General features: G+C 43.3%; 1 protein-coding gene across 1 annotated transcript in view; it reads right to left on the bottom strand.

Annotated features, from left to right (window-relative positions):
- ABHD3 (abhydrolase domain containing 3, phospholipase) overlaps window positions 1-11,052 on the bottom strand; it is a 45,643-nt gene extending 34,591 nt beyond the window's left edge. Inside the window, exons 1-3 of the mRNA XM_017498831.1 lie at window positions 10,744-11,052; window positions 9,773-9,936; window positions 8,430-8,612 (exon numbers count right to left, since the gene is read on the bottom strand). Of these exons, the coding sequence (XP_017354320.1) occupies window positions 8,430-8,612; window positions 9,773-9,936; window positions 10,744-10,905 (509 nt within the window). The 5' untranslated portion in view covers window positions 10,906-11,052. The remainder of the gene's footprint in view (window positions 1-8,429; window positions 8,613-9,772; window positions 9,937-10,743) is intronic.
- Window positions 11,053-11,586: the final 534 nt, after the last annotated feature.

The following is an 11,586-nucleotide window of genomic DNA, read 5'->3' as shown; positions in this document are numbered from 1 at the left end:
TAAACCAAAAGTAAAATTCTAAGCCCCCCTACCCAACTGAATGGACCCGTCCTCTTGGCTAAGGGCATTCCAAAGTTAATCTGAGGCCAGGCACAGTGGCTGACTCCTGTAATCCCAGCACTTTGGGAGGCTGAGGCTGGCAGATCACCTGAGGTCAGGAGTTCGAGACCAGCCTGGCCAACATGGTGAAACCCTGTCTCTACTAAAAATACAAAAATTAGTTGGGTGTGGTGGTGGGTGCCTGTACTCAGGAGGCTGAGGCAGGAGAATTAATGGAACCCGGGAGGCAGAGGCTGCAGTGAGCCAAGATTGTGCCATTGCACTTTAGCCCAGACTGACAACAGCGAGATTTTGTCTCCAAAAAAAAAAGAGCGAGATCTAACTACATGCTATCTACAAGCAATACACTTTAAATACAATGACATAGATACCCTGAAAGTTAAAGTATAAATAAAGATATACAATACAAACAGCAAAAAGAAAGGATGAAATGGCTATGATAATATCAGGTAAAGCAAACTTTATGACCAGAGGTTAAGAAGAACATTTCATGAGGATAAAAAGAGTTAATTCATAGGAAGACTAACAATCTTAAACATGTATGTGTCTAACAGAGCTTCCATATACATGAAGAAAAATAGAATTAAATGGAGAAATAGAAAATCTATATCTATTTTAAAATGCTTCTATCAATAAAAGACAAAAGTGAGCTATAAATAGTCTGAATAACACTATCAATACTAACCAAATTTAAATGTATAGAATACTACAACCAACAAGCGAATACACATTCTTTTCAAGAAATGATACTATCTAAACATTTTCAAGCTTTCTAAGGTCATAAAGGTAGTAAAACAAATTAACATAATTCATTTACCTTTTTCTAAGATGCTTCAGAAATCAAACAGTAATTAACATGGTAATGGAGAACAGTGAAAGTCAATTCATAATTCAGGAACCTCATTATCTCCTGTTTCAACTCCTTCCCTACCATATTTATTCTCCGAGTAGGAAACATGACTTGTTTGCCTGTCATGTTGGACTTGTTTGAATTTCCCTGATAAAACTGAGTCCCAACAATATCACAGGTATACATTATCATGTTAGGCAAAGTCATAGGACTTTTATTATGTTTATTAGTTTTTCCCAAGCTGAGAGTCTAAGGCATCCAAGGGTGTAAAAAAGTAGTAAAGAATGATTTTCAGGAACTATCAACATTTCAAAAAAAAGCCACACAGAAATCATATATTTATATATAGTAAGCCTGTACATTTCAATTTTTTTTTTTTTAGATGGCGTTTTGCTCTTGTTGCCCAGGCTGGAGTACAGCGGTGCGATCTCGGCTTACTGCAACCTCTGTCTCCCGGGTTCAAGCGATTCTTCTGCTTCAGCCTCCCAAGTGGCTGGGATTACAGACATCCACCACCACGCCCAGCTAATTTTTTGTATTTTTAGTAGAGACAGCGTTTCACCATGTAAGCCAGGCTTGTCTCGAACTCCTGATCTCAGGTGATCACCCGCCTCTGCTTCCCAAAGTGCCAGTATTATAGGTGTGAGCCACCGTACCCAGTCCTACACTTCAATCTTAACCCTGTCACATACCAGCTAATTTTGATCAAATTACGAACATTGCAGTTCTGCTTTTTGTTTGCTAAAATGGGGTTAATAATAGGTACCGTGAACTGGGTAGATAATGAGTAGGATAACCTACATATAGTGCCTGGCACGGGGTCTATAATGTGGCAGGCACTCAACAAAGCTAAATTTAACTGTAATCAACCAAAGTGGCAATTCTGGTTATCTCTTGCTGATCATAAGGTCTAAGTGGCCCTATGGATTTCAAAAAAAGATGAGCAAGTTAATATTTAATTAACGCAGTTTATTTTTTAGGTATAATATTTCAAAACCAGTGGCCATGAGGGAAAAGGAATCAAAGATATCCTTAATGTGAGGAAGCTGAAAACCTAATGATATAACTAGCATCAATAATTCTTTCAGTGATCTTATACTATTTTATTGCAATCGTTTTCCTTCCCTGATGTAGCTCTGATCCTGAAATTTACTCAGCTGCTTTTTGATATTCTCATATTTCATTTCACTCATTTGAATTCTAGCTATGTCTCTTAGATATTTTTGTAGATTTTGTCAATAAATACCCAGTTGAACTGGACCTATTTCATAACCAAAGGGCTCTAGATTTATAGTGTTTGTAAACAACAGTTGTTACTCCAGTGTCACAAGTCACTGCTGGAAACTACAGACTCAGAGACATGGATTACAGGAAAATGTCGATTCTGGCAGCCACTCTACCTTAGCAAGACGTTTCCTTCCTTCTCTCTGTACTACCCTTTGGCTTGCCAGGCACACTGTTGTCTCTGGGCCCTCTTGGAGTGGCATCTTCTTGGTATTAATCATTGCAAGGAGTAGGCAGTAAGTATCTCATTTCCATCTGATGAGTCTACAAGAGTGGGGCTCTTTCCTAAGCCATACAATAGACGTGATTCACTTCTTAAGGTTTCATAGTTAATACATACAAAATGTTTGCTATAGGTCAGGTACTAGACAACATTCTTTATATACATTACATGCAATCCTCACAACCCTATGAGGCCCAGGTATTGTTACAGATGAGAAAACTGAGGTGTTGAGCAATGACATAATTTGTTTGTAGGTAGACACATAGTATGTGACAGAGCTAGGATCTGAACCCAGGCAGATCTGACTCAAGAATCCACTTAACCACCTTACTTTGCTGCCCAGCACTACCTAAGCAGTAACATTCAGCTCAGGTCTCTTTTGCCAAAGAAGACGGGTGCTCTGAACACAGAGTACCCTTTTGAGGACATGCCAACTCTGATAAAAAGAGCTCTGTCCCTGAAAGTTTAATTGAGGTGCCACGCTATAGTGGAACAGCTAAAAATTAGTGCCCTAGAGAATGGGACCACTTGTCAGTCTCCACCATAACTTTTTCTAGAATACCATGAATGAAGCTAACCATTCAGTGCTTTCTAACGCATTAATCAAGCTAGTCTCACAAATGATCAGTTAACTGCCTTATTCCCAGAAGTTTAAAAACCAAATTATTTTAACAACAACAACAAAATGAGTTATTAAGAAAAAAATATTCGGGTGTTAATTTAAAATGATTTCTTATCCAAGACGTCGCTTTTAGATGAGGGAAATCTGGTCAGAACTTACCCTTTGGTTGTCTTGTTTTCCTTAGTTCAGCTTCCCTCATCCCTCCTCCCACCAAGGCACCTCTAATGCTGCAGGAAAAGCTAAACTGCATCTAGAGCTATGATAACTTCAAACATTTACTTGCTACTTCCCCCACATAAAATATTCTCAGGACCCCACTTGTTAAAATTTTATTATTATCTTTTTGAGACTAAGTCTTGCTCTGTCACCCAGGCTGGAGTGCAGTGGCACAATCTCAGCTCACTGAAACCTCTGCCTCCTGGCTTCAAGCGATCTCCTGCGTCAGCCTCCTGAGTAGCTGGGATTATAGGTTGGCATCATCATGCCCGGCTAATTTTTGTATTTTTCGTAGAGATGGGGTTTCACCATGTTGGTCAGGCTGGTCTCAAGCTCCTGACCTCACGTGATCTGCCTGCCTTGGCCTCCCAAAGTGTTGGAATTTTGTAGATTTAAAATTTTAAGTGTTAATTTTTTTTTTTTTTTTTAATCACAGACGCTGTTGCCCTGTCAAAGTGTTAAAATTTAAATGTAGAAGGCCAGGCGTGGTGGCTCACACCTGTAATCCAAGCACTTTGGAGGCCAAGGCCGGCGGATCACCTGAGGTTGGGAGTTCAAGACCAGCCTGACCAACATGGTGAAACCCCGTCTTTATTAAAAAAAAAAAAAAAAAAAAAAATTTAAATGTAGATTTGAAATTTAAAAATTTTAAGTCCAGCCAGGGCCACATTTAGAAGCAAATTTTAACCACTTTTAAATCATCTCCCACATCGAGGCTCTCTTAAGAATATAAATGATGAACAGTGACATCCTTGCTACCAGCAGGTGGGCTCTGCAATGAAGAATAAGAGATTCTGATTCTGTCAAACCACACCAAAACATTAGATCTTTCTCCAAGTAGCAAATAGACAAGACAGTAAGAAATGTCTTAAAACACAAGTTTACAATCTTGCAAAAATCCCTCAAGTGATCTGTTGCCCTCTTCTTTCAAATTTTTTTGAGGCAGTCTTGCTCAATCGCCAGGCTAGAGTGCAGTGGCATAACCTCGGCTCACTGCAACCTCTGCTTCCCGTGTTCAAGCAATTCTCCTGCCTCCTCCTCCTGAGTAGCTGGGACTACAGGCTTGTACCACCATGCCCAGCTAGTTTTTGTATTTTTAGTAGAGATGGGGTTTCACCATGTTGGCCAGGTTGGTCTTGATCTCTTGACCTCGTTATCCGCCTGCCTCAGCCTCCCAAAGTGCTGGGATTATAAGAGTGAGCCACCGTGCCCCTGCTAAAATTTAATTTGCAAGCTTCCCTTCCAGCGAAGAGCAGGCGAATGTGATATAAGCAAAAGTGGTGTGCACAATTGCTGGAATGCATCTTTAAAGGAAGATGGTACTTTTCCTATTGTGCTTTTTTCTCCTTCTTGGGTGTTGGAATGCAGATGTGATGGCTACGGCTGAAGCATCCATGTTATGAAGCAACATATTAGGTTGGTGAAAAGTAATTGGTTTTTGCCATTAAAAAGAAATGGCAAAAACTACTTTTAATGGCAAAAACTGCAATTACTTTTGCACCAGCCTACTGTTGGAAGTAGCTTAGGTTCCTGACATTGACACGTGCCATACAAGCTGTAATGTACCTTGTTAGATTTTTACATGAGAGAGAAAGAAACTTATATCGTAAGTCACTAATGAGTTTTTTGTCACTTACAGCCAATCCTGCTCCTTTCCGATGTACACTTTTCTGCTGCATACTCTTTGCCACTTCGAATAGACTGTATGCTCCTTGAAAATAGGTTCTGTATTGTACTTTGCAGCACCAAAATACTTATGATGACCTAAATTTCAATAAACTTATAACTGTATAACTCTGGATTGGTCACTCCTGTTAATATTAGTTGGAGGTAAAATATAATGGTAAATAACAGCCCTCAGTTTTATTTTTTTTAATCTTTTTTTTTTTCCTTCGAAGTCATACGGCTCTCCATTTTAAAAAGTCAAGGTAAAAGATGATTCAGATTTTGTCAGTTACTGTTTTTCTCCTCGTTTTTGTTGTAGTACTGGAAATCAATTCAGAGAATGGGAAAAGGATTTCAGAAAATAAGATATTATTCATATATATAAAATAATACCTATTAGGCTATATTTCTGAAAGGAGACTTTGTGGAATGAATGGTAAGGTTTCTAACTATTTTATCCATCAACAGTTGTAAATTATTAGCGATAACTGCCTTTTCTCCAGCCCTCTGGTTTCCATGAAGATGGCTCCTCTCTCAACATACTTCTGGTCTTTTAAAATTATTATTCACTTTTTTTTTTTTTTTTTTTTTTTTTTATTAATTTGTGTTTTATTTTTTTTTTTTTTTTTTTTTTTTTTTTTTTGTAGAAATGGGGGTCTCACTATGTTGTCCAAGCTGGTCTCAAACTCCTGGGCTCAAGCAATCCTCCTGCCTTAGCCTTCCAAAGTGCTGGGATTATAGGAATAAGCCACTGCACTTGGCATTCCTAGCCTTTCTCATTTTACTTACCTTCCAGGAGGTGGAAGACATAACTGATTAATAAAATTTGAAAGAATTTTTCTGGCTCAGCAACTCTCTCCTCTTGGGGGCAAGAACTATCCAAGAGAGTATATAATGCAATCCGCCAGTGACGATGGACAGGTTATCATCATGTAGATAGGACAAACATTCCCCATCTCATTCTATTTACTCCCCCCCCTTTTGTTTCAATTGGGGCAGAGTCTCACTCTGGTCCCCAGGCTAGAGTGCAGTGGTGTGATCTCAGCTCACTGCAACTTCCACCTCCTGGGTTCAAGCGATTCTCCTGCCTCAGCCTCCCAAGTAGCTGGGATTACAGGTGCCCGCCACCATACCCACCTAATTTTTTGTTGTATTTTTAGTAGAGACAGGGTTTTGCCATGTTGGCCAGGCTGGTCTCAAACTCCTAACCTCAGGTGATCCACCCCCTTCAGCCTCCCAAAGTGCTGGGATTATAGGTGTGAGCCACCATGCCTGGCCGACATAAATACCTTCTAAAGACCCACTTTGTGTAGGTCACCCAACCAAGTACTTTACAATTTTTTTTTTTTTTTGAGACAAAGTCTCACTTTGTCTCCCAAGCTGGAGTGCAGTGGTTCCATCTCAGCTTATTGCAACCTCCATCCCCTAAGTTCAAGCAATTCTTGTGTCTTAGCTTCCTGAGTAGCTAGGATTACAGGCACATGCCACCACGAGCAGTTAACAGGGTTTCGACATGTTGACAAGGCTGGTTTTGAACTCCCAACCTCAAGTGATCCACCCATCTCAGTCTTCCAAAGTGCTGGGATTACAGGCATGAGCCACCGCACCCAGCCTACTTTACACATTCGTACTAAACCCTGTGAAGTAGGTGAGAACACTGTGATGAGGGAATTTAAATTAATTGTCCAGGGTCCCTTAGAAAGTGGCAGTTCCAACATCCGAAACCAGCTTGACTCCAAAGCCCATGCACATTCCTTCATATTACACAGCTTTTCAAAAGCCCTGCTATCTGCTAGATTCCACACAGATCTATTTTTATTCTTAGCGGTCTTTAAAACTACCTGGCTTTCTGTGGTAGATTGCAAAAATACTTTGAAGCTCTTCCTATCAAGAGGTGGAGTCTATTTCCCTACCCTTTGACTCTGGGCTGACCATGTCACTTGCTTTGACTAGTAGCATTGTGCTAGTTCTCAGCCTGGGCCGCAAGAGGCCGTGCAGTTTCTGCTTTTGTACTTTGTTGTTTTTATTTGAGACGAAGTTTCACTCTTGTAACCAGGCTGGGTGCAGCGGTTCACGCCTGTAAGAGACTGCAGTGAGCCATGATCATGCCACTCCACTCCAGCCTATGCAATAGAGCCAGACTCGGTCTCAAAAAAAAAAAAGCAACCAAGGCTCACATCTAACTGGATGGTGCTTAAATACAGAATAATGATGAATTTTTGCTACTGCTAAGTAAATTTCTGGAACACCATAATTCTTGAACACCATATCATAGTTTCTAAGAGAATGTTACTTCATGGAGAAAACAAGCTATATTTTTAAAAGATCAGAATTAACTTGCTAAAATTAAGTTAGCTATTATGGAATTTTCCCCTTTACATCAAACATTTTTTTTTTTTTTTTTGCCCAAGGTGTCACTCTGTCATCCAAGCTGAAGTGCAGTGGCACGATCATGGTTCACTGCAGTCTCTACCTGCTGGGCTCAACTGATCTTCCTGCCTCAGCCTTGTGCATGCCACCATGCCCAGCTAATTTTTGTAGAGACTAGGTCTCACCATGTTGCCCAGGCTGGTCTCGAACTCCTGGGCTCAAGCAATCCATCGGCCTTGGCCTTCCAAAGTGCTGGGATTACAGGCATGAGCCACCACGTTCAGCCCCAAATGATTTTTTTTAAGGTAAACTTACCAACAGCTTACCTTAAAACAAGTATTTCAAGTAGAACTCTATTTTAAATACAACTCGCAGAATGTTCCATTACATTAATTACTATCAGCTTAAAAAAAAAGGCTGAGGCACAAAAAAGCAGTGCCTTTTACAAGGACTCTACTTTAAGATTCTAAAGCTGAACTTGAAACTTAAAGTTGCTAAATCATTTGCAAAAAAGTTAAATTGTACCTGGTGACTGAGCTTAATATGGTTATTGAGAAAAGCTGTGGCATCATCGCCTGGAGACTAGCCAAGTGCACCTGCAAACTTAGGTGGCCAGAAGAGGCATAGATCACCTTTGATAAACAGGGATGACCTACAAGCTGATTCTGAATATTTTTTGCACTTTGGAGCTGAGCCAGGATGACAAGATTAGTGAATCCAGGCCCAAATACAGAATGTGACATGAGGGCCACTGTGTACTCTCACAGGGGTTTATAATTGCTATTCTCCCTCCATAACACTCTATCCATTGGGGGGGGTGGGTGGGTGGGAGGGTTGCTGGGGGTGAGCAGCAGGGCTCAGTCAATGCTCAGATGATTCTAATTTCATCCACCAATTCAGCCTAAATCTATGGAGTGTCTACTATACTAAGTGTCATTTCTTGTGAGATGATGCAGTTATGCATCGTCCTAAAAAAAAAAAAAAAAAAAGAGGAAAAAGAAAATGCAGAGAAAAATAATAATTTAAGGGATTGCTTTTCCATGCAAGAAATACTAATTATTTCTGAAACAAACATGTAGATATATTTGTGCTTCATTTAGAATGGATTGGGTGAAAAATAAGAAAGATTTTACTGATACCTGTATCCTAATTCTTCACTAAGATGGATCATATGAAGGATATATGATTCCTTGCTTGTTCCAGTGAGGCCAGGCAACAACAAGATAGTAGGTCTGGTGCTGGCATCCATATAACACGTACTGTTATCATTATCAAACCAGTCCAGTGAAATCTGTCCTCCATCTGCAGTTTTAATAAGTTCACTGAAATGAATAATTAAGAAGACATTACTATTTACATGTTTTAACTCATGTCTTAATTTTCTGTTTTAATTCTAAAAACACATGACATTATTTGGTCATTTAAAAATAACTTTTTTCCAGCATTCATGAACACACACCCATATCTCCATCTACAGATCATTTTCTTTCATTAGAAGGATTTTATGAAGATTAGTTCCATCAAGTATTTCCAGTAACCTCCGTACAAAGTCCTATCTAAAAGTGAACTGCGAATGATTAAGATAAATGAATACTTACTCATCACTCCAAAACACCCAGCACTTAACCATAGTTTGATTTAGGTCACTCAACTAATGCAACAGGGAAGTCTGAATTAAGTAAAACGCTGATCTAATCTCTGACCTCTGCTCCAGCTCTTTGGACTCAATAATGCAGTCTCCTTGTATAGTATGCTTCAAGAATTGCTTCTGAAATAATTTAAAGTATTTCTCACACGGTATTTATGAACTTAGAGAATTTTCCCAAACAAACAGAGCAAGTTTCAGGCAACAAAATAAACTCCAGAAGGACAGATGACTAAGGGAAATTAATAATAGGCACCATTTAAATCTCTTGGTTCCTGATAAACCCTGGACTGTATCTTTAAAATATCAGGAATTATTATCATCAAGATCCCATTTGCCTGTCAATAGGAAGTCATTTTACATGAATCAATCGCACAAAACCCAAATTAAGTGGCATCGTTCTCACCCCACCCCACTCCCAGTATCTGCTACATATCAATGAATGGATGAAGATAATCAAAGGATCTGAGTCTTTCTGACAGATGTATGACAAATTGGAAGACAGTAATCCCCAAACACTTCTCTCATCCTAAAAATAAACCATTTACATGAGCTGTGTGTGTTTGGGGAGGGGGGTGGTTAGGTCGGGAGCTAGGAGGCAAATACCTGAGTATTTTCCTGCAGTTGGGGGTGGAGCCGGGGACACACCTTCCATTTTCATTCCCTCTTGCTGAGTTAGAGGATCACTTAAGCCTGGGAGATCAAGGCTGCACACTAAGAATAAGCAAAAAATGAGACCCAAAAAAAAAAAAAAAAAAAAAAAAAAAAAAAAACCCAAAACAAACCAAAAAAACCCTGTGATTTTGCGGAAATGACTGAAAATGGGCATTCACTTACTTCCTGTACTGCACCAGGGGCTTCGAAGTGATGAAAGGTCTCAGCAGGGTCTGTCCTCGACTCTCCCAGCACCAGACCGTCGGGTAGTACGTTTCTGTAACCACGGGACAGTGGTCTTGAAGGAAGCGGCTGAAACTCTCACCCCCGGTCACTAACTGGGGTTTCTGAAGGGGAAAGCAGTATCAGAGAAGAGTCCAGAACGAGCAAAGTTTCTGCCAACCGTAAACCAGACACCGGCACAGACTTCTTGTCCCTTGCGCGAGGGTTCCCTCCGATTACATCTCTTTCTGGAAGGCCGACGCAACGAATTCAGTCACAGAGGACTGAAACGTAGGTTTCTCCAACCCTCGAGGGAAAGCAAGAGTCGCGATAAGGGATAAGTGCAATGGCGCGACCTCGGCTCACCGCAACATCCGCCCCCCAGGTTCAAGGGATTCTCCTGCCTCAGCCTTCGGAGTAACTGGGATAACAGGCGCCCGCCACCACGCCCGGCTAATTTTTTGTATTTTTAGTAGAGACATGCTTTCACTATGTTGGTCAGGCTGGTCTTGAACTCCTGACCTCAGGTGATCCAACCCGCCTCGGCCTCCCAAAGTGCTGGGATTACAGGCGTGAGCCACCGCGTCCGGCCGGGAGTCATATTCAAAAGCGCCACGGCGTTCCCGAATACGCTGCCGGCCTCGCGATCGGTGACCGGGCAGCGCCGCAGCGCGGAGGTCACCAGCGTCCGGATTGCACTCCGAGGACCCCCGGGCTGGGACCCCCCACCAACTGGCGGGCGGGCGGGCGAGTGGGCGCGCGGGCGGCGGGGGCTGCAGGTTTTCCCGCGCGAGCTCGGGGCGGTCGCTCCGGAGCAGCTCGCCGCCTGTCCCCGGGGCTGCCGACCTCCCCTGCCCGCGCAGCCTCGCGCCGCGCCCGCTGCCCTCGCTCTCGGCCCAGCAGTCCGGGGCCCTGCGCCACCGCCGGCTCACCTTGGCAATGCTGCTCAGGTAGTAACAGGCATACGCGACGCTGAAGCCCAGGATCAGGGATAAGCCCACCCCCGAACCGAAGAACCCCACCCGGACTTGGTGCTCCAGGTAGAGGGAGAGCTCCTGGGACAACAGCCGCAGGTCCATGGCCAGACGCTGCATGGCCACTGGAGCGCAGCGCGCCGGTCCTGCGGCGGGAGGAGAGCCGGCGGGCGGGCGGGCGAGCGGGCAAGAGCTGGCGCAGAGCCGCCGCTGCCGCCGCCGCCGCCGCCCCCCGAATACAGCGTCTCCTGCTGGGCGGAGCGCGGCTTCCGCCAACAGGCGTGGCGGAGCGGCCCCGGGAGGCGTAGCCTGAAGATCCTGCCGCCGCCGGCTCCGCCCCGGCTTCCCCGAGCCGCCCCACTGTCAGCCACACGGGAACCTTCCAGAAGCGAGGTTCCAAGCCCGGCCACCGGGAGGGCGGGCAGACCAGGGTCTCCCAGCGAGGTCGCAGCCGGCGAGGGTGAGCCCCACGAGTGGGTGAAGACCTGAGCCGACTTCGGGGATGGAGACGGGCCCGACCGCGCGGGTTCAGGTCCCGCACCTGCTGCCCTAGTGACCTTGAACGATTCCGCTCTGCGCCAGTGTCCCTAAATTAGCGGTTTAGGGTGCCGGGGAAGTGTGCCTTGCATTTAATAATTGGGGGAGTTAATGCCAAAGATATGTTAGCATATAAGAATTCCACATCCCCTAGACATTTGTGTTGCTCCCGAAGACTATGGAAAGAGAAAAAATATTCTCTGAACATTCAACGGTGAGGACATCATACTCGACTCTGAATCACTCTGTGAATCTTCTTAGTAG

This window comes from Cebus imitator, unplaced genomic scaffold, assembly GCF_001604975.1.
Source record: "Cebus imitator isolate Cc_AM_T3 unplaced genomic scaffold, Cebus_imitator-1.0 Scaffold12, whole genome shotgun sequence".
Taxonomy (NCBI): domain Eukaryota; kingdom Metazoa; phylum Chordata; class Mammalia; order Primates; family Cebidae; genus Cebus; species Cebus imitator.
The sequence above is the reverse complement of the archived record's forward strand: the minus strand, read 5'-3'. Positions and strand labels throughout refer to the sequence as shown.